The sequence below is a fragment of the Anomalospiza imberbis genome, chromosome 2, assembly GCF_031753505.1.
Source record: "Anomalospiza imberbis isolate Cuckoo-Finch-1a 21T00152 chromosome 2, ASM3175350v1, whole genome shotgun sequence".
NCBI lineage: Eukaryota > Metazoa > Chordata > Aves > Passeriformes > Viduidae > Anomalospiza > Anomalospiza imberbis.
This window is the reverse complement of record NC_089682.1, coordinates 39,664,126-39,684,735: the sequence shown is the minus strand read 5'-3', so window position 1 is coordinate 39,684,735 and position 20,610 is coordinate 39,664,126. Positions and strand designations below refer to the sequence as shown.

General features: G+C 38.1%; 1 protein-coding gene across 21 annotated transcripts in view; it reads left to right on the top strand.

Moving 5' to 3' along the window:
• Positions 1–20,610, top strand: part of ROBO2 (roundabout guidance receptor 2) — a 1,029,216-nt gene that overhangs the window by 985,395 nt on the left and 23,211 nt on the right. For all 21 annotated transcript variants that reach the window (XM_068180595.1, XM_068180605.1, XM_068180593.1 and 18 more), the window contains 3 exons: positions 2,353–2,509; positions 8,535–8,795; positions 12,077–12,291. In XM_068180595.1, the coding sequence (XP_068036696.1) occupies positions 2,353–2,509; positions 8,535–8,795; positions 12,077–12,291 (633 nt within the window). The remainder of the gene's footprint in view (positions 1–2,352; positions 2,510–8,534; positions 8,796–12,076; positions 12,292–20,610) is intronic.

The following is a 20,610-nucleotide window of genomic DNA, read 5'->3' as shown; positions in this document are numbered from 1 at the left end:
TGTTCGGTGTCTGTCCCACCAGTCTGACAGTGGACTAACTGCCTATGGGGACAGAAGAGAAATCTCCTGCCCAACTGTACAGTGTAAGCTGCTTTCCCCTACCAGCAATGACCTTGGAGTTCTCTTCTTTCATTTCTTCAACTAAACAAGTCCCTTGTCTCTCTGCTTCACTCTTAATATCTCCATTATCTCTAATTTCTCTCTTTGAAACTCCCAAAATCCAAGTGACTCCCATATTAACACTCCACATGTCAACCTACATTTTACCAGTCTCCAAAGATCATCAAGATGATAAATCTTCCTCTTCACCTCAACTAATGTCTAAGCCAAAGTTGTTCTCTGCATTTCCCTTCTCTGTGTGTTCCTAGTTTAAATCCTCCTGGATCATAAAAACCATTCATGTGCTTTCCTCCTAATGCAGACCCACCTGCCTTAGTTCTTGTTGGGTCCTACTCCTGCTGACTTTAAAAAAATTTCTCCATGTCTCACAAATTAAAATTAACCTACTTCCTTTGCACTGTTCAGTGACCCTATTTCTAACTCCACATTTTTTGCCCTACCTGTGCTTTGAAAGCTTCACTTTCTCTCCAGAAGGTTCATATATTTGTTCCTCTGTCTCCACTGTCACTGGGGTTTCTTTTCACCGGTCAAAATGTTCTTTCCCTTTTCAAGAAAGCTACCCTCTCTGCCAGGCTACAAACAGAAGGAAGAATCTGTTTTCCATCCTAATAGAAGTAATATTAGCTCAGTTCACACACAGTGAATCACAGGATCTTGGCTGGACTTACTATAAATACTCCAAAACAAAAAAGGAAGGAAGGAAGAGCTTTGGTCTGGAATTGAGTAGTGGAAAGCAAAGTCTTGCTTGCAATATGCTGCCAGCCAGGTCGATTAGAAATATTGCTGGGCTTCTTGCCTGTCTCTAGCAGGCACAACAGGAGGTGAAAAGAGAAGTCTTGGCTGCTTCTTAGTCACAGAATCACCTTTTTCTTTCCTCTCTATTTGTTCCTGTTTTCATCCAGCTGATGTTTGGAGGTAACAGAAAAAAGCCACTGTCTCACAGACAAAAAGTCCCACGACAGGAGCTTGTCTCTATTGCTAGAATTTCACCTCCTTCTGTGTTTCTCAGTGCTTAAAGTTAGAACCATGGCACAGAAGGCAGTGCCTGCCAGTGCACATCATGCCACCCTCCCTGACCAGTCAGTTGTGGCTTTCTTGATTCATTGATTCATTTTTACATGAGGGTTTTTTTGGCTGATCCTTATAAATCATCAGGGGACATCAGTAGGTGAGATGGATTAGACTGTGCTTTCTGCAGCAGGCCAGGGATGAGTGAGAGCAGCTGGGCACCCCACTGAAAAGTCATCTGACAAACCATTCCTCCACCCAACAAAGAGTTTGAAAGCCAAAACAGAGCTCCAAAAAAATATATGAGTCCCCAGGCAGTCAAGGGATTCAAAATGTTGAGCCATTCTTCCTCTTAATGAATTCCTGACAAGAAAAAGAAGTCAGGGAAAAATAAAAGAAGCAAACCAAGTGGGATGAGAGCTTTCTCCGTAAGATCACTCTCCCACGTATGGAAGTGTTTCAGCTGGAGAAGTGGATCCAAGGACAATAAGAGAAGAGCAGGGCGTTTAACCAAAATGCATTGCTCACTTCATTTCTACCTCATCCATTAGAGATGTGTATCAGAAATAGAACCTCTTCTCCATAGTGGCACAAGATATTTGAATCTGGTGAAACAGTCAGTCATAACACATTGCACATGACTTCCCGTTCTTAAGAAAAACATAAATTAGGAAATTCCTATCAACAAAACCCTGTTTCTTTTGTTTTAACAATTTTTTCTTGTCTTGAAAGTCCTGACTCCAATGACAATTTTTTTGGATGGTGTCCTTAACCTCTGTGTTTTCCACAGAAAGTGATTATGCAAAACTGTAATATAATCACAGTGGATTCTGACATTTGAAATCATTTGCTATGTTTTATTATAATTTTATCTAAGAGTGAATTCAAGAAGTTATAAAGTGCACATGAATAAATCAGGAAATATATTTCTTATGCAGGTAAACCTGTCTTTCCTTGTTTCTGCACTACTGTGGTGCAAATGTACAGAGGTATAAAAATAAGTGATTTTCAGTAAATATTCAGAATATTCTCCATTCCATTCTATTATTTCCTATAACCTTGTGACAGCATTAGCACGTTGATGCTGATTCAGCTGAGATACAAATACATCTTTTTGAAGCATGTGCTCTGGAATCAGAATTCTGTCAAAGAAATGTAAATAGTTGGCCTTTTTTTCCAACATTATAGCTCTAACATTTTATTTTTATTTTATTGGATTTGCAGGTGGAAAAGGAGGGAAAAAGAAGAAAAACAAAAATACTGCCAAGCCCCAGAAAAACAATGGTTCAACCTGGGCCAGTGTTCCCCTGCCACCCCCTCCTGTGCAGCCACTTCCAGGCACAGAGCTGGAGCACTATGGGGTGGATCAGCAAGAAGCAGGGTAATTTTTTTTTTCCTTTTTCTGTTGAAGAAAAATCTGTGATTTGCAGAAATGAGTCCTTTTCTATTTTTTTTTTTTTAAGTTTTGCTAAGAGACAATATTATTCTGTTTTGTTTAAAAAAAAAGAGAGAAAAACTTATCCTGTAGACTTATTCAAGGCTGTGGAGGAGGAATGTTTGAATAGCTTCTCTGGATAGTGACTGAAGATGGAAACATAAGTGACCTTGCTTCATCATCATGTAGGGCTTCAGTGATTTCTCATGCTGAGAACTATCTCACTTCACAGGTAGCTTAATTGAATTCTGGGATTGCATGGAGCTGATGGGACTCAGAGTGAGTAAGGATGACATAATCTGGCTCAGTGTATTTTTTTCACTGCTTTGATGTATAAAAAAATTAGAGCCAAAAGAACAAAAATAAAAAGACCACCAAATTGGATTAATTCTTGAAGATCAACCAATGGATAATAATCTTCTCATCGGCTTTTAGAAGAAATTTCACAGTTGAGGAAGGCATGCTAATTATAGGCTTTTTTGTTATTATTCAAAAAACTTTCAAGTTTCTGGAACCTTCCATATATTTTTTCATAGCTCAAACTTGTTCTCAAGGACACAAAAATCACACAAGAACTGCTAAATGAGAGGAAAGACATTTCCTATGCAGACATCAATTACAAAATGCTTTTTATAAAGTGTAATTATGTGATATACCAGGTTTTCAAGCTCTGGAGGTAAATCAGAGTATATGAAAATATAGTTTACTGTGGGTAGATCTGTTGGAGTCTTTGAGAATAATTTTTCTGTCAGGGACAAATTTCTGTCTGTTTCAATACATGGATTAATCAATATTTCCTAAGGATGAAACATTTTTAAGAATACATTGTAATAGCTTTACTGAATAAAAATATTTCAAGCATTATCTCAATTGTAAGTGGGAATTGATCATTACTACTTTCATAATTAAAGTTAGAAAAATTCCATATTGTTTCAGTTTATACCAACTCCTTTGACTCTTATAATGACCAATAAACGACTGTGTTAGTCAGTGAAGTTCTTCTTAAAATTAAGGCCCATTCAGGCTCTATTATAGTTAAAATTTCAAAGTAATGGAAAATGAATAACCTTACTGATTGTGAGTGTTGTTTAAATCTCAAGGCAAAAAGTTCATTTAATCATTGTCTTCTGTATTCTGTTATAAGAGGCTAAAATAAATTTAAAATTGTTTCACCATATAATAATTTTGTCTTTATCAGTTTATATCCTTAAAACACATGTGCAGCCATTTCACTAAAACAATTATGCAATAGAAGGCAAACCACTTGGATTTTCTTCAGAACAATGAAATAGCATTAAAGGTAAATGGAAATACCTTATAGAGAAATCCCTTGTGACACAGGGTTTGACTCCTCAGTTGTATAAAGCATCTGTAATTTAGTTGGAAGGAATAATGTTGGTCACCACGTCAACATTGGTTATTTAAGGAGAAGGTAATCACCAGCCTCTAGGTTCACGACCATTCAGACTTAGTTTTTCCTCTGATTATGTTTTGAATTACTCTTCCCTGGTTTTTGTAATGTCTCATTGGTAGTAGCAATGATGGTGGTAGTGGTGGTAGCAAGACCTCCTAACATGCATTTTACCAAACACAGAAAAAATTTGAAGGTTGGGCTTAGAGTCTCTGTCTGGAGCTACAGAAATTTGCAACCACCTTTGATGAATACTGAATCTGCAATGCCCATCCTTTCTGAGGATGCTTCCAATACTAATAGTCCTTCTGTATTTAGGGGGTGGTTTTGTTTCTGTGGTTTTCAACATGCTAGAAGGGAAAGAATCATAGACTGCATTCCTTATGTTGCCTTGGACATACTGGGTTTAAAAAAAAAGCCACATTTTTTAACTCTTCTGTTCTTCTTGGTTTGTTTTGATTTACTCTATGATAAATTCAAAGTGGTTTAATTCTAGAATTAGTTACATGGAGATGTAATTATATTGTGAATTATAACTGAAAAATGAGCTTCCAGTCAGAAAAAACTTAACACTTTAATGAAATTCTCACAATATGAAACAAAATATGAGTGTCTAGAGCAATAAAACTAGGAGGGTGGCATCTAAACAGAAACTTGTTTTTCTTTGTGTCTTCCTATAACAATTAAATTCAAATATAAGTTTCATTGGAATGATTATCACAAAAAAACCTCAAAAATTTTGACACCTAGTTTTGCTTATTAGAGATTACCACTAACTGCCTTATAAGCAGTAGTGGACTGCTAAATTGCAAAAGATAATCCACAATAGCAAGTGATTTTAAAAAAAACCCACCTAACTTAACCTTTCACAGAAAAAATACACTCAGTTTTCTGTACCATCTTCTTCCCAGAGGGACTAGGGTTGGCATATGCCTCCATTTTTCCCAAAACTGCAGAAGGAAAAGTGAATATCTTTCTCCAACTAGTCCTGTTATATAATGTGGTAGCTTTGGGGATCTCTTAGATTCCTGTTTAACTTCAGCAAAGAGCCAACTGTTTGTGCTAATGAAGTTTCTCTTTTCCTATAGTCACTCCCAAACTGACATGCTCCCTTTCCCACTCTTTTCAGAGAAGATGATGTTGCTTTATTTTATGTATACTTGAAAGTAAAGAAATGCTTATTTCTTACTCATTATCTTTTACTTCGATTTTTCACCAATAATATGCATGATCTTGAGCCTACCCAGTAAAGGAAGTCAGCATATTGTTATTTGGTTATTTCTGTTTCTTGCTATTGACTATACCTCAAAATGGAATATTAGCTGCTGAATGTCAATATATTTGATACTTATTGTCTGTCTTCAGGAAAAGTTAAGGAAGTAGTACCTTTTACTTCAAAAAGTCCTTTCTGGTGAGTTGCAGGGAGGGAAGCTTCATTTGTTACAACAATATGTGTAAGGAAACACAGTTTTTACAGAATGTTCCCTGTATTTGTCACCTTTATTTCATATTTTGAACGAAAAAAATCTATTAACGTAATGAATCGGGCTTTTTAATGGTAAAAGATTACTATGAAATAGAAGTGCTAACAACACAGCAAAACTTACTAGAAAAACAGAGGCTCATGTTTGTTAACCAGAACTTATTTGGGTCTTAATTATAATGAAATTATAATCAGAGATTGCTAATGAAGCTAAGACACTTATATTTCAATAAGTGTACTTGAAAAAAGCAGCATTTTCACCACATTGGATTTACTCAAAAAACTAAAAAGAACACAGATGTGGCCAGTAATCACTATGGTGATACCAGATGTTTCTATAGCTGTATTACTTTTGTGACATGTAGTTACTATGTACTGTGTTAGGTTTACTTTTTCCTTTTTTTTTTTCTTTGTTGGTTTTGGGGCTTTTTGTTTTTTGTGGTTTTTGTTTTGTTTTGTTTTGTTTTGTTTTTCTCTAAAATGAAGGTTAGGACTTGTGGCTTTTCAGACACCTTATATTAAGAAGACAAAAGTTCATGTACCTGAAATCTTGAATCTCAGTGTCCTGAACTTCAGGCTTCGGCTGCTTTCCATTTCAAACAAAATTTGGGTAAAGGTACAGTACTTGTGCAGAATCTTTTCACTGAGAAACCTTTTTACTAAACCTTTTTGCTACTAAGCTGAACATTTGGGGATTTGAAGCAAGTAGGGTCAGAAGGCGAGCACATCCAAAGCTCGTTTATTCATCATTGCAAAGTCACCTGGGAGTGCCTTTTTCCCCTGTCCCTTTTAAAGAAGAAGGCATTATAGCAAAGCATGAGGTTGAGAGAGCAAATAGAAGCAAGAGAACTGTTGCACTGCACAGTTTTCACAGCATGATTTGGGATGTTCCCTTCAGCCTTGGTTACAAATGTCCTAAGTAAACATTGTTTAGAAAGACAAATTACAGCTGGTCATATCTTAATTGTTTGCTGAGGATGAATATGTATCATGTAACATTTTCTTAAATCTCTGTGTTATGAAAATGGTAATGATCAGTCAACCTCTCCTAGAAGCCAGATGTTATGAAGCAGCCTTTATATTCCCTTCTGTGCTCGTATGTGTTTGTATATCTATTTATGGTTATATCTACATATATAGAGATTTAAATTTATGCAAGTGTGAATTACTAGATATATCTTCCATGGACTTTTGGATTATTAAGTCAGGATGTTTTAGCTGTCCTGAATCTGTGTGTTTAAATACAGACTACAGACTTCTGAATAAGGAAAAAGTAGTTTAGTTAATTTAAGAAATCTTTGGGTTTTGCTGAAAGTAAATGTTCTGTTCATAATACAGGTTTTGCAACTTGTCCATCTCAGTGTTCCCAGCCTTTTTATAACCTGGTTTCACACTTGGGAAAATTGACAGTAATTCATTTTTCTTTGGGAAATTGGTAAATCCTTCCTTCCAAATCAGAAGCTTTAAAGGAGTATTTTTAAGCCAGTTTGAGAAATTAACTGTATCATGCAATGCACTGCCTACCTGCATTGCAGAAAAAAGGACCTTGTCAGAAGTCCTTGAAGGTGGAAAGAAGATAAAGTGACTTAGATGATGCTTGGGAAATGGCCTTTAAGAGTGAGCGATGATTTGACAGTGAAGGAGCTGTGAGAGCTTGTGGTTGTCTGGTTGTTTTTTGAGGGGAAAAAAAAAAGGCAACTGTGTATCCTGAGTTATTTTGGAATACACCAGGAGTTAAGAAGAAATGTGTGCTGATGCTCAAGGGACTGTTGCCTGGCTGGATGTTTTGAAGATGGAAAAAGTAGACAGTTGAGATTTGAGTGGTGTGATTGTCAGCAAAGCTCCGTACAGCTGAAGTTGTGTTCAGATTAGGGAATTACTCTGGGGAGATAATGCACAGGGAATGACTACAGTCACTAAGGCCAATCCACCTGGAAAGCTGCCAGAGTCTCTAAGGGACAGCTTCCCAGGATGATACTGTAATACAAGACTGAATTGAAAGATCCTCTGATGAGCGCAGAGACTGAAAAGAATTGACTTGCTGGCAAAACTTGTGTAAGAAGTGGTGATAAAATATAAAGTTTTAGTTTCTAGCCCTGATCAGACATAGCACCACCTCTTACACCTTTGGTATAAGGCAACAAAAACCACAAACTCCTACCAGAACACCCTTTATGTCTGAAGAAAGAAGAATTTGTTATTCAAGAATACTCCTAGTGGTTAATATTTCCATTTGCTTTGGGCAGGTGTGTTGAAAGTGCTCAGAAATGTAGCACTGTCTAGGTAAGTCCCAGTACAGATTGGTTAGGAGGTGGGGTGCTGGCAGAGCTGTCAACATGTGTGCTAATGTACCTTATCAGCTGGTGCTGTGACACAGCATATGCTCGGGGTCAGTGCTGCTGTGACATGGATGTATTGCACATCATAGGAGATACCCGTGTGCAGAGTGGGAAGACCAGAATTTATGAGGAAATTGTAGCTTTTTATTTAAGCTCAAAACCAGAAACAAATGGTAAATTTAAAGACAGATAAAGGGGAGGATGGAAGTAAATGGAGAATGCCCTTGGACTCATGGTGTGACTCTTGGGGATGGTGCTGTGCAGGGCCAAGAGTTGGACTTGGTGATCTTTGTGGGTCGCTTTCAACTCAGCTTTTTCTGGGATTCTGTGAAATAAATGCTACTACATAAAGCCTGCTCTACCTTTTAAGAATGCTGCTATTTTCATGTCCAGGTCAATATTCATTCTCCTACGTTAATGATCCTGGAAGTGAGTTAGTTCATTTTTGTTGTTGATTGTGGTGTAACATTATCTAATCACCATTAACGAATGTGATAATGGGTCAGTAATTTTTCTGTTGCATATCTTGCTCAAGTTGCTTAACAGTTGTGGGAAACATTCTACTGACTCAGTAAGGATAATCTAAGCAATTATGACACTATTTTCATTAAATTTTAGAACGCACACTGTGTGCAAGGTTTCCAATTGTAGCAGGATTCTTGTATACCGTCTACACCCTCTACTGTGCAGCAGAGATGAGTTTTGATATACACTAAGTTTATTTGGTTCTTATTTTAGATATGACAGTGATGGTTGGTGTCCACCTTTGCCAGTTCAGACCTACCTACATCAGGGCATGGAAGATGAGCTTGAAGAGGATGATGATCGTGTCCCCACACCTCCTGTCCGAGGAGTAGCTTCATCTCCTGCCATCTCCTTTGGGCAACAGTCGACTGCAACTCTCACGCCTTCTCCACGAGAGGAGATGCAGCCAATGCTTCAAGCTCACCTTGATGAGTTAACAAGGGCTTACCAGTTTGATATAGCAAAGCAGACATGGTAAATGTCATAGTTAAAGGGGTCACCTGTAACCAGGGAAATGAAATAATAATATTAATATTATTAATAATAATAATAATAATAACAACAATACTACATTCCTTTTTTGACATAAATAATGACTGTTCAACAGCGTTTCAATTGTGTTTCCAAAGAAGTAAAATGGAAGAAATAGCAAAACTCTACCCACAGTTGGAAGGCCTTACACATCCGTATGTGCTTTTTAAATCATAATAATATGCTAAATTTTGTCTAAAAACATGTAAAAACAATATTCCTCCAACATTTTGCTAAGTAGTTAATACCCACCTCCTGACAGCTTTTATACACTTGAGAGTACTCTCTTTTCATGGTAGGAGAAGACAGGAATTTTTTAGGATTTTCAAAAATAATAAGGTTCTAAATTCCTGATTAAAAATAATTATAGATTCTTGAAATAGCAATGTGGCAGCTTTTACACTGTGTCACATGAGATTGAATTATTTGCATCTCTGTACTTTGAACTACCATGAGAATTTCTGATTCGTAGGAAAAACCCAGAAACAGCAGAAAGCAAGTTGTTAGCATTTTTAGGATGGATCTAATGTTTCAGAGTGCTTTATGCCTGTTTAAAGGAAAAGCAAGCAAATACCACAGTAACATTTCCCCTGCAAAACAAACAGAAGCAATCTCTTCAGGGACTGAAAAAGAACTTGTCAACTGCACCAGGCTGGGGACATGGTGAAGGTCAGTTGCTTCCTGGATGTTCCCTGAGCAGCAGTTGTCCTTTTACAACTCTTCTACCCAGACAAAGCCCACAACTCTCAGCGGAGCGGGACAGAGCTAGTTACTGAATGGCACATTGCCAGCAGAGGAGCAGCCTTTCTTCCCTGCTAAATAAAGCCACGAAGTTGTTCAGCCTGAGCTCCCATAAATACATCAGGCAGGTAGGCAGGCGGTGCCAAACCAAAGCCAGCTGTTTTCCCTGGGCACCCTGGAAGCCTCGGGGCTTGTCTGCAATCTGCACTCAATCAACAGGGTACCTCGGTCCCGCTGCAGCGCCGCGCTGCCAGGCACCGACCCCAGCCTGCCTGTGGGACAGACCCAAATCCCAGGCAGCAGCTGGACCTGGCCTGTTGAAGGTACTGGCTTCTGAGCCAGCACACAGATGCACACCCTGCCAGCACAGGCAGTCGCTGCTGCCTTGTGCAGCTGTTACCCTTCCTACGCCCTCCAAAGCTCCAAACCAGCGCAGGCACGGATAATGGAGCAGGACGCTGCACCAAGGCCTCGTGCAGCTGGCAGGAAAGGTCTTGCTCCCTTTTCGGGGAAATGAAAATGGAGTGGGAAGTTTCATAATGTGCTTAGGATTATACAGATTTTAATGTCGTTCTTGTGTAAAGCCACAGTAATTGAGCCTGAAGCTCCAAAAAAAAAAAAAAGAAAGGACATAGCCTTTTCTTCAAACCTTTTGGGCATTGCGCTAAATGCTGAGGGTGATTTTTACATACAAGTGATTTTTATTACATGGATTTTTTAAATATATTTTTGTTGTTTGGCTGGATATGTATCATGCTAGTCAAAGTTAGTAGAAAGTCCTCCATTGTTTTGACTGGGAAGGAATATTTTTTTAGTCTTCTTTTCACACAGTTAACCTGTCCATTCTAGAGACTGGGGAAAACTAAACAGCAAAATGAGACCTGTCAGGGTCTCATGGTACTGTGGGAGCAGCAACTGAGAAATACAGACATCAGCCAACCAGGAATTTAAGAAAGAGCCCATTAGAGATTACTGGAAAAGTACATAATCATTATGGCCTTGATCCAGCAAATCACTTAAGTATATGCTTAACTATGAGTACATGAGAAATTGACTTCAATTGTTCTATCACAAGCTTAACATTAAACATATACTTAAGCATTTTCCTTGATTAGGAGCTAATCACACTGTTTATTGAGGGTTAGTTAGATGGTAGTGCCCTTTAGTGCCCCAGTGTTTTGAACACTGTGTAGAACACTAAAAACCTGGTGTCCAAGCAGAAAAATGTTCAATAACTGTTAATCAGAAGGGGGTTGTATGTCAGAAAGGAAGCACTTGTTCTGGAAATTAGATTCAGAATAAGCAATAAGTTAAAACCTACGCTGAGGTGAAGAAAGTTACCAGTGGTACATAACATTTACCATGACATTCTCATATCTGATAAATTTACATGATGAAAATCTAAAAAAAAAGGTTCATTGAATAAAGAGAATTCATTCATGCAGGCAATAATTTAGCACAAAGTTTCCACTGAAAATGTATTATAGCTGGGAGCCAAACAGGTGACAATTGTAATTTCTTCAGTTTTACTGATGTCCAAGCAAAAGACCAGCAGAATCCGGGATCCCATCCAGAGTGCTGCCGATTCAAATCAGGTCATGGCACCTCATATAGAACCACCCAAGGATTCCCACGTGCCTCAGTTAGCAATTTCAAGTGTGGTACATGCTCTTGTGCCAAGGCCAGTCATGCCTGGGTCCTCTGGCACAGCTAGCTGTGTACCTGTTGTGCTGTGGGGAATGCTGCTCTGAAAGCTGATGGTGTTCTTTTCTCTCAGAGTCCAGGCAAATCATGAATCCCATGCTTGCTTTTGGCCATTTAGCCTATCTTGTGGGTGCTTTTTTGTCTCCTTTTTCCTTTTTTTTTCCTTTATGTAATTGCTGCATACAGTAATTTCACACATGCATGCCCTAATACTGCTGCAATTAAATCAATTAAACTTCTTGGAATAAAGCAAAATGAAAAGGCCTCACTGATGATGCATTCATTGGACTTGAAAATTTCTGCTGTCCTACTGGCCATTGCCTCTTCTTTAGGTTGACTTTTGCTTCAGGCACTGCATCTGTTTAAGCGGAAGGAGTGAGATTTAACTTTGGTTCAATGTGTGATTTGCAAGGGGGAATATTGGGTGAGACACCTGTGTGCTGGGCTGGGATTCAGAATTGTGCTTTTCCTACCTGATTTATGTAGCCTCTGTGTCTAGTGCTCTTCATCTGTGAGAAGACCTTCCTCATATCCTAGAGGAAGACCTTCCTCAAATCCTAGAGGATTTTATCTTTATTCTTTTTATTTAAGACTGGAAAGTGTGCAAGCACTCTGGTATTAGAAGCTGCAGTGAATAACTGAACTGAATTTTCGTGAGTTTGGCCTAACCAAGCACGTTTTTTAAATATACTTCAGGACTTGTTAAAAGGCTTGTGTTTTATTGACCATGGGCTGCAAAGTCTCATCCATTCTGATAACTTTCCTGTTTGTTTGTGTAGGCACATCCAAAGCAATACACAACCTCCTCAGGCTCCAGTTCCTCCCCTAGGATACGTATCTGGAAACCTTATTTCAGATTTGGAAACAGATGTTCCAGATGACGATGATGATGAGGATGACATTGAAGAAGAAACTGTAGAAATCAGTAGGCCACTAAGAGGTCTAGAGCATACTCCAGGCTCCAGTATGGACAATCTAGACAGCTCTGTGACAGGTAACCAAACACAATGACACCAACTTGTTACTACCCGTAAAATACATCACCATTTGGACACTTTCTAAGTGAAAATTTATTCCACTCGATTTCTGTAACATTTAAAATGTTAATACTAAACACTACACTTAAAGAAGGATTTGGAAATACTTTGCTTTGCTGAAAAATGATAAGGAAATTCATGAATTTTAAAAAGCTTTAAAGACTTGAAAGAAAATTCAGTTATATCCTGGCTTTCATGAAAGGTTCATTCTAGTAGGGAAGCAAGGCAGTTACATAAAAAGGAGGGGGAAGACCTCAGCTTAGCAATATATATTTCATAAATCAGGAGCAGCATAAAAATGTTATCTTAAAACACTTTTAGATATTCTGCTGGGCAAATGATTTCTGAGATGAACACAAGGAAGTTAAAGACTTCAGAGTAAGTGTAGCTAGATCTACACAACATTTATTTCTAGAGTAAATACAACATTTATGTTGGAAAATGTGTATTTTGAACATAATTTGTATTGCTGAATTTTGCAATTCTTCTCTTTTAGAGAATCTGTTTAATAATTCTGACCCTCCTTCCCTCACTTCTTGCTGTCCTTTGCATGCCTTGGAAAGCTACATCATCATCAAAGGGGACCTAGAAAGGGGACCTGCTATAATAAACTAATGCATGAAATCTGAATGAATTAAATTGCTGTTGGTGAAATGTAGGCAGTGAAATGTGGATATTCTCAGTTCAGTCAGAGAGAAAAAGATAAAGATTTTTCCCAGGCTTAGCCTGGCAGAAATCTTGCTCTTTTTCTCTCTGACTGAACTAAGAATATCCACAGTGAAAGACATTGTTTTTTGAAAACACGGATTTTTATATGGACATCATGCATTATTTGTAAACATCACTGTAGTTCTTTTTAGGTTGGACCAGGGCCTCTGTATCGTGTACTGTGTCCATAATGTGAAAGTGTGCGGGAGACTCAAATATCCCCAATGTCACAGTGTTAGTGGGTGCTGTTTCAGTTTTTGATCTCAGCAGAACACTGATTGTTGGTTTTACCTTAAGGGAGACTTGTTCAGAACAACTTCCTACCATAGCACCCCTGAGTTCTTTCTTTGTCTGGACCTCTGCAATTCCAAGGCTTTTGCACTCATGCTTAAAGATTGCTCTTCTGAAAACACTGCAGGAATATGACAGTGATGGAGCATCAATACTATCATTTTCCTCCTTTCCCTTGTTGAATGAAATAGTGTGTAGCTTAATCCCACCTTCCAGGTTTCCTTCACTCTAGAGCTAGGCAGCTAGCCAATCTAATTAAGATTTAAGAATTGTATCTCTGCTGCTTTGATTTGAAATCCAGATGCAACTGAAGGCCATAGAGTTAAAGATTAAATCCCTGAATTGAGAAGGTTGACTTTTTAGTGCATGTGTATGTTAACTCACTTTTCTTGAATTTCTAGTGTAATCTCCTTCAAGCTATAATTCTGCATATTTTTGCATATCTCACTAATGGCTCAGAGCCCTTTCTGTTAGCAATTCACTAAGAGTTTTGCACTGGTAGAACAGCAATAAATAAATTTTAAAAAACCAGGTTGGTATACATTTTTCTTTTGGTAGATATTAATATGGCAATGCTTATGTATCTGTAAATCAGAAAATGAATGTTTCCACATTTGCATCTTCACTTAATAGTTTGGATCACCCTCCCTAGAGCAAATAAGGAATAGTTGCATTCCTGCTCCAATTTGAAATTTTATTAAAATGTATGCTTTTATGAATAACCTTCAAACTTGTAATAATATTTTAAAATCTTGTTTAATTTTTTGCATGTTAAATGTCTAATTACTCGAGTTTTAAAGGCTTCTTGATGTTTTGGAAGGAATTGGGCAGAACTTCATAATGTACACTGGCAGTATACTTAAAATGATCTAAATTCACTTCCATTCACCACCACCACAAACTTCATGTGGCCTCATCCAGCTGAAATTTAAGGTTTTTCTTCTGCTGTTTATTTTGCTTGTTTAATTACTAGCTGGATAATCCTTGCCTCTGGTTCACTGCATGGCAAGGTGTGTGCTGGCACTGCAGGAAGGGAATGTGCAGCTGGAGGGGAAGCAAAATTTTAGACTGCCCCTATAGCACTTAGCCAAGATTTAGACTGACTTAATTAGGGAATGATAGCCTCACAGAAGTACACCTAGTGTGTTAGCCTAAAGGGTCTGTAAGATGGCAAAATCCCCAAATAACAAAACTACTTCTGTTTTCCTCAGTTACTATATGGGTAAAGCCTTGATTTTAGAAGAGTTTGTATTTGGCTTGTTTTTTTTTTTTTTTTTTCTAAGGGTGGAAAGAAATTGCCTATTATACTTGGGCAAATTTTGTTTTTCAAAGGAGAATTTTAATTTTTGTTTATCTGTTTCTGTTAACTCTTCTAGGCTGTGTTTGATGGTGTTAAGCAGTGTATAGCAAACTGCTTCAGTTGTTCCCAAGCTGTTTCACATTCTTCAATTTGATTACTTTTAAAATACTTTAGAACAACTAAATTGTTCTTTCTTGTGCTGAGAATATATAAGCTACTTCTTTTCAAAGAGCCTTTGGTGACTTCAGCCAGCATTTTTCTAGGAATTTATAGATCCCGTTTTCACTTCTCTAAACGTTTTTGAAAATGAAGGCAAGTGAGAACAGCTGACCCAGATGAAGCAATATTTCTTTTCATTCTGAAGTGCCCTGGGAGTTCAGTGTTTGTGAGAAATCTAAATTGACATCCCTTGCTTGGTGCAGACTTCCTCCAAACAGAGCTGCTATGGCAGGAGCAGGGCGAGGTTCCTCAACCCGTAGTGTTAGCAAGCCTCAGCAATGCCTCAAAGATACCCACTCTTGGACTGAAATAGGGCTTTGTTCTTCATGGCTGAGCTGAGAACAAGGATTTCCTGCAGTGCCAAATGTGGGATTCTCCGAGGGGAAGCACTGGCACTGCGTGAGCCAAAGCACAAACTACTGAATCCCTCTGACACCACAGTGCTGCTCCTTTAAACTGTTTAAAAGTCAAGTTGTCTTCCAGGCCCTTGAGTTTTAGTCACAGCTAACTGAAGATTCAGACAAGGATTTAATCTGCACTATTAAGCTTTTCTCTTTGCAGGTGGCAGAGACATAATGTTGACATGTATAATAAAGTGAAAAGAAAGGAGGAGTGCACAGGAACTGTATCTTAACATTCTTCAGATATCACAAAGAGAATTCAAGGAGGGAGGTTTAAATTTGCACGTTTGTGGGATGTAATATGAAATTAAAGCCAAGGTTTTGCTTCATTCCCAGTATGGTTTGTTAGGATATTGAGTCACTGAATCTGATTAAAAAGAAATAGAAAGAAAGAAACAAAAAACACTGGTAAAATTTTTCCTCACTTGACTTTTAATTCATAATTATTTAGGGTTATTTTTTGCTTTCAGAGACACAATTGAAATATGGTTTTTTTCTTTCTCTTATGTTTAATGTTTGCCTTTATAATGAATTGCTGTACAGAGTTATGGCATGAATGGCCACAAAGAGTCTGTTGCATTATTCTACTTTAATAGACTTAATTAATTTGATATGATGACTTTAGAAGAAATTAATTTGCTTCTCACTGAAATCACTAAGAGCAAGCCTAGGTTTTTTCAGGTCAAAGTGTTATGGTGTTATGGATGGGGGTTTTCTTTGCCCTTTCCTGCAGCACCAGTGAAGCTGGTTGTGAGAGCTGAGTATCTTCAGTCCTGGTGCATTTTGACTGAAGGGAGATTTTGACTCATTAACTGGCATGGAAAACAGAGCAAGACCTCTTCTATCTAGCTGATACAAACTGATAGAAACAGAGAGATATTCTTGTAAACAGTGCCTCAACAAATGAGTTACATTCTTTTTTTCAATAGAATTATATAGACCTAAATCATAAAAGTCTCTTCAGATTGTGTAGCTCAGCAAGGAAGAATATCCCTTATTTGACATGTTTTGGTCTTGATTAAGAGACTCACTGATCACTGTCTGTATGGAAAAAGTTGATCATTCACTGTGTCTGAGCACAAATGGAATAATTCTTGAAAACTGCACAATATCATTTTCATGAACCCTATTTTACCATGGCAGAGCTCAATATTTGTATTGATTTGCTTAGGGATACCTATTGCAAAAGATTCTGTTTTATAAGCAGTTAGACAGATTGCATTTAATAGGAAGAATGTGCTTCATGGATTAAATATGTGCTCAGAAAATAGGAAACTGCTACTTTTTGTATCTCATAAAAATGGTAATTCAACAATTAGCAGGGTCATATTATAAAGCACAGACTTTACTCTAGCTTAATGGATCTAGGGATATGCATTCATCAGCAACGATAGATTTAGCATAAAATGACATGTAAATGAATTGATGACTGATCATAAATTAATTTTAGTGCTGAAGAAGTAATAGAGACACAGCAAGTTGCCACTTTATCATAGTATTTTACTGCTCAGCAACATTTGAGCAACTACTTAATGTTCTGTGCGCATTTCTTTTCTAACAGCTTGAATAAATTTGAGATTTTTTGTGCCTTTCAGCAATATGGAAACAAAAAAAATCTAGAAAGATGGAATGCAAACAGAAATAAATTTGGCTAAGTGACATAAATTCATTTTTCATTAGATGTTTATGAAGGTCATTAATTATCATTGGACCTGCGAAGTGCTGAATATCTACATATGGGTTTTACCTTCTTTTTTTAGTGTTTTCTGCCCAAAAATAAAACATTTAAAACTTAGAGGTTTATTCCAGGTGTATACATTTAAATATATGGACATTTATGGTGGAGGAAAGTAAAAAACAAAGTCTACATTTTGGAAGTGTGATCATATTTAGATTCTGAATTCAAACACTTCTATTTTTCTTCCTTATTTTGATGGTACAATGACTATTACCCCTTCTATTCCATCACTTCCACCAAAATCAGTGGACATTCTTGCTGTGTAATCATGACAGTGGTCAGACATGCCCAAGAGAAGATAATATCTTCTGTACAAAGGCTAAAAGAATTCTGTAACTGATTTCAGCTGAAGTAGCATCAGTCCCCAAGGACATTACCCACACTTCAGAAACCTAAGCAGTCTATCCCTGTTGCATTAAAAATCTGCAGAGGATCAGGGGCTTAACATTAATATGTGCTGGATGGTCTTGTAAAGGAAAACACATGAAGTAAAGCTAGTAGATGCAGAAAAGTATCTAATGGAGTTCTCAGAAGTGACAGGTTTGTTGTGAGCAGCTTTTATTTCACAGGTGCATTAAGCTTTTTTTATTATTATTTTTAAGTAAAGCAACAGTACACTTGACAAAGAAAAACACCATTTTTATTGCCAGCAAAATGCCACTAAAAGCAGTAGCATGCAGTCTACTGGAAGCTGGCACCTCTGTTCCCCTCACCTTTCCCTGAGAGCAAAGAAGCTTTCTGTTTGCATTAGCACCAAGAGATATTTTATGGAGCAAGAAAACAGAGTTCAACTTTTCACAGAGCTGATTTTGTTCTGCATAAAGCATTTACTGCTGCTGTCAGCAAGAGTAAAATTTACAGTTGCCAGAAAGCGTAAAAACTCAAATGTGCTCTTGGAAAACACATAGTGAGCTGCATGTAAAGGAGACACTAAAAGCCTGTTTCATCCCATTTCAAAATGCACAGTTGATCTGAAAGGAACGTCAGCATCTCTTATTCGGCCATTATTCAGAGAAAAACAAATGTGTATCTGATTTGAAAAGCAAGAGGCCAGTGGATGCCTTTACACAAGCAGTCACCACGTGTGCTGTGTTAACACAGCTGTGTGGTGGCCTGAGGTGCCCGGGCTGGGCTCCATCACTCCCATGCCTTCTGGGCAATGTCTACACCTCTGCAGGTCAGAGCAAAATGGGATTTACTGCTGCAGGGTTGGCTGGGGAAAATAAATTGTTTATTCAGGGAAACTGAATATCTTAGGAATCAGTAGAAATAATGTAGAGATTTTGCCTTTAGCTCTCTGGTCACACACAGCTGTGGGTGCTGTACGTGTCTCACGATATTTTGCTGACTTCAGCAGTTAGAAGAAGTTTCTATATAAAAAAGTTGCTTCCAGCTACCAGTAGTAATGGAGCATGGTTTGGACTAGGAGGGACTTTTAAAGGTCATCTTGTTCCAACTCCCCAGCCATGGCCAGAGATGCTTTCTACTAGACCAGGTTGCTCAGAGCCCCATCCAGCCTGGCCTTGAACACTTCCAGGATTGGGACATCCACGCCTTCTTTGGGCAACCTGTTCCAGTACCTTACCACGTTCACAGTAAAGAATTTCTTCCACATATATAATCTAAACCTTCTCTCGGTTTGAAAATATTGCTTTTTGTCCTGTCACTACAGGCCTTATCAGAAAGCCTCTTTCTGCCTTTGTAATGACCCCACTTTATGTATTGAAATGCTGCAGAAAGATCTCCCTGGAGCCCTCTCTTCTCCAGGCTGCAGAGAACAATCCCAGTTGTCCCAGCCTGTCTTCACAGAAGTGGAGTTCCAACACTCTAATCATTGTTGTGGCTCCTCTCCAGACACACTTGAACAGGGACCCCTGTGCCAGGGACCCCAGAAATGGATGCAGAATTCCAGGTGGGGTCATGGCATCTCAGTAAAACTCATGTCCCTGCAAGAACAGAGCTATGCTTCCATTGTGACAGGTCCCTCCTAGAACAGCTGCTGGAGGAGAGGGGAAGGGGGAGTGACCCATAGAGCACACTATTCCCAGCCTTACTAACACTTGCTGTCCATGGGAATGTGGAGGAGTAGGAAAACAGAGCTTTTTTATAGGGTTAGCCTAGAAAACTGGCAGTCTGATAATAAAAATTTAGGTAATTTTAGAAAAACTGGCATGTCTATGAGTGTGTAGAACAATTTCTCTATTCACACCCAACGGCCTTTTGCAGATTTTCAGTATATTTCGTTCCTAAAATGAGATTTTTTTTTTGTTGACTGATTAACAAAGCAAATGAAAAACAGCTACTACCCATACCCTGAAAGAGTCACGCCCGAATTACCATGTGCGTTGTATGTTGTGTAACAGCTGTGGTTAGCAAATGGACAAAGCAATGTGAGCAAATAGAAATTAAAAGTTCTTTCAAAACATCCATAGTCTCATGGACCATGACACTGAAAAAAAAAGTGCTCTGTATATGGTTTTATATGTCTCTACACAGACAGTAGAATATATAACACAAACCCTTAGGCCCTGAAATTAATGGCACACATGTTAAATTTTTAGCATCTAAGTATCATCCTTTGATATGTGTAGGTCTAGTTACATTTTTATGTTTCAGCTTGTGCTCACATATTTTGTGGAATGTGTCTATAAGTGATTGTTTGAAAATGTCCTCAGTTATAGCATTTAATTTTCTTACATCTTCATTAAGTGTTTTATCTGTAGTATCTCTTTTCATACATCATCAATAACTGTTGCTAAATGTCTTTGCTCTCCATTCTCTGTGATGTCCTATTGCACTTTGATTGTTAGTTCAGAATGTCTTCTTAGAGGAAATTCAGTTTTAGCCTTCCCTTGCTCTTATCTGGGCTCCCTCACATCTGTCTGCATCAGGTCGAGTCTGTTTGGAAAATAACAATTTTATGTGTGCTTTTGGCAAGTAGAATCAAACCCTGTCACTCTCTGCTGCACTTAACACACTTCCTGCCTGTCAGACCTCCACAGACCTCTTTGGTTTCTTTTCTTGCATCTGAGAAGTGCACAGGTTTTTCTTATTATAGCCTGCCACTTCTCTGGCATTAAAAGATTTGGTCACTGCAGCATCACAAAACAATCCACTGTTCTTGGGCTTTGTGGTGCAGCATGCTACTGAATTCCAGGATTCATTAATTGCACTCATGACCTATTTTTGCAGGACATTTTTAATATTTGACACCACCATTAGTTAATTAGCCTATCAATTAACTAATAAGCAGGTCGTTATTGATTTACTACTTAACAATTTTAAACACAGCAACACTTTCTTGGACATTGATTTAAAAAAAGCTACTGTACTGCTACACATTTTATGTGCGTTTACAGAAATTCAGCATGCAGACACGTGTTGATGCATCCCTCAACATGTGTCTTCATGTCTTTGAAAACCAGTCTTCTGCAGATTCTCACAGGTTCACTGGGCTTTTTTTTTTTACCCCAACATACAGTTGTTGCTAAAAGGCACATTTCAGGGATTTTGAGATGGGTGTGGTGCCTGTACTATCTCAGAACACATTGTGTCTACACAGCACCATGGAATGCCATGCAGCAGCTCAGGTCCCAGAAGCACTCTGGTGGCTCTGCAC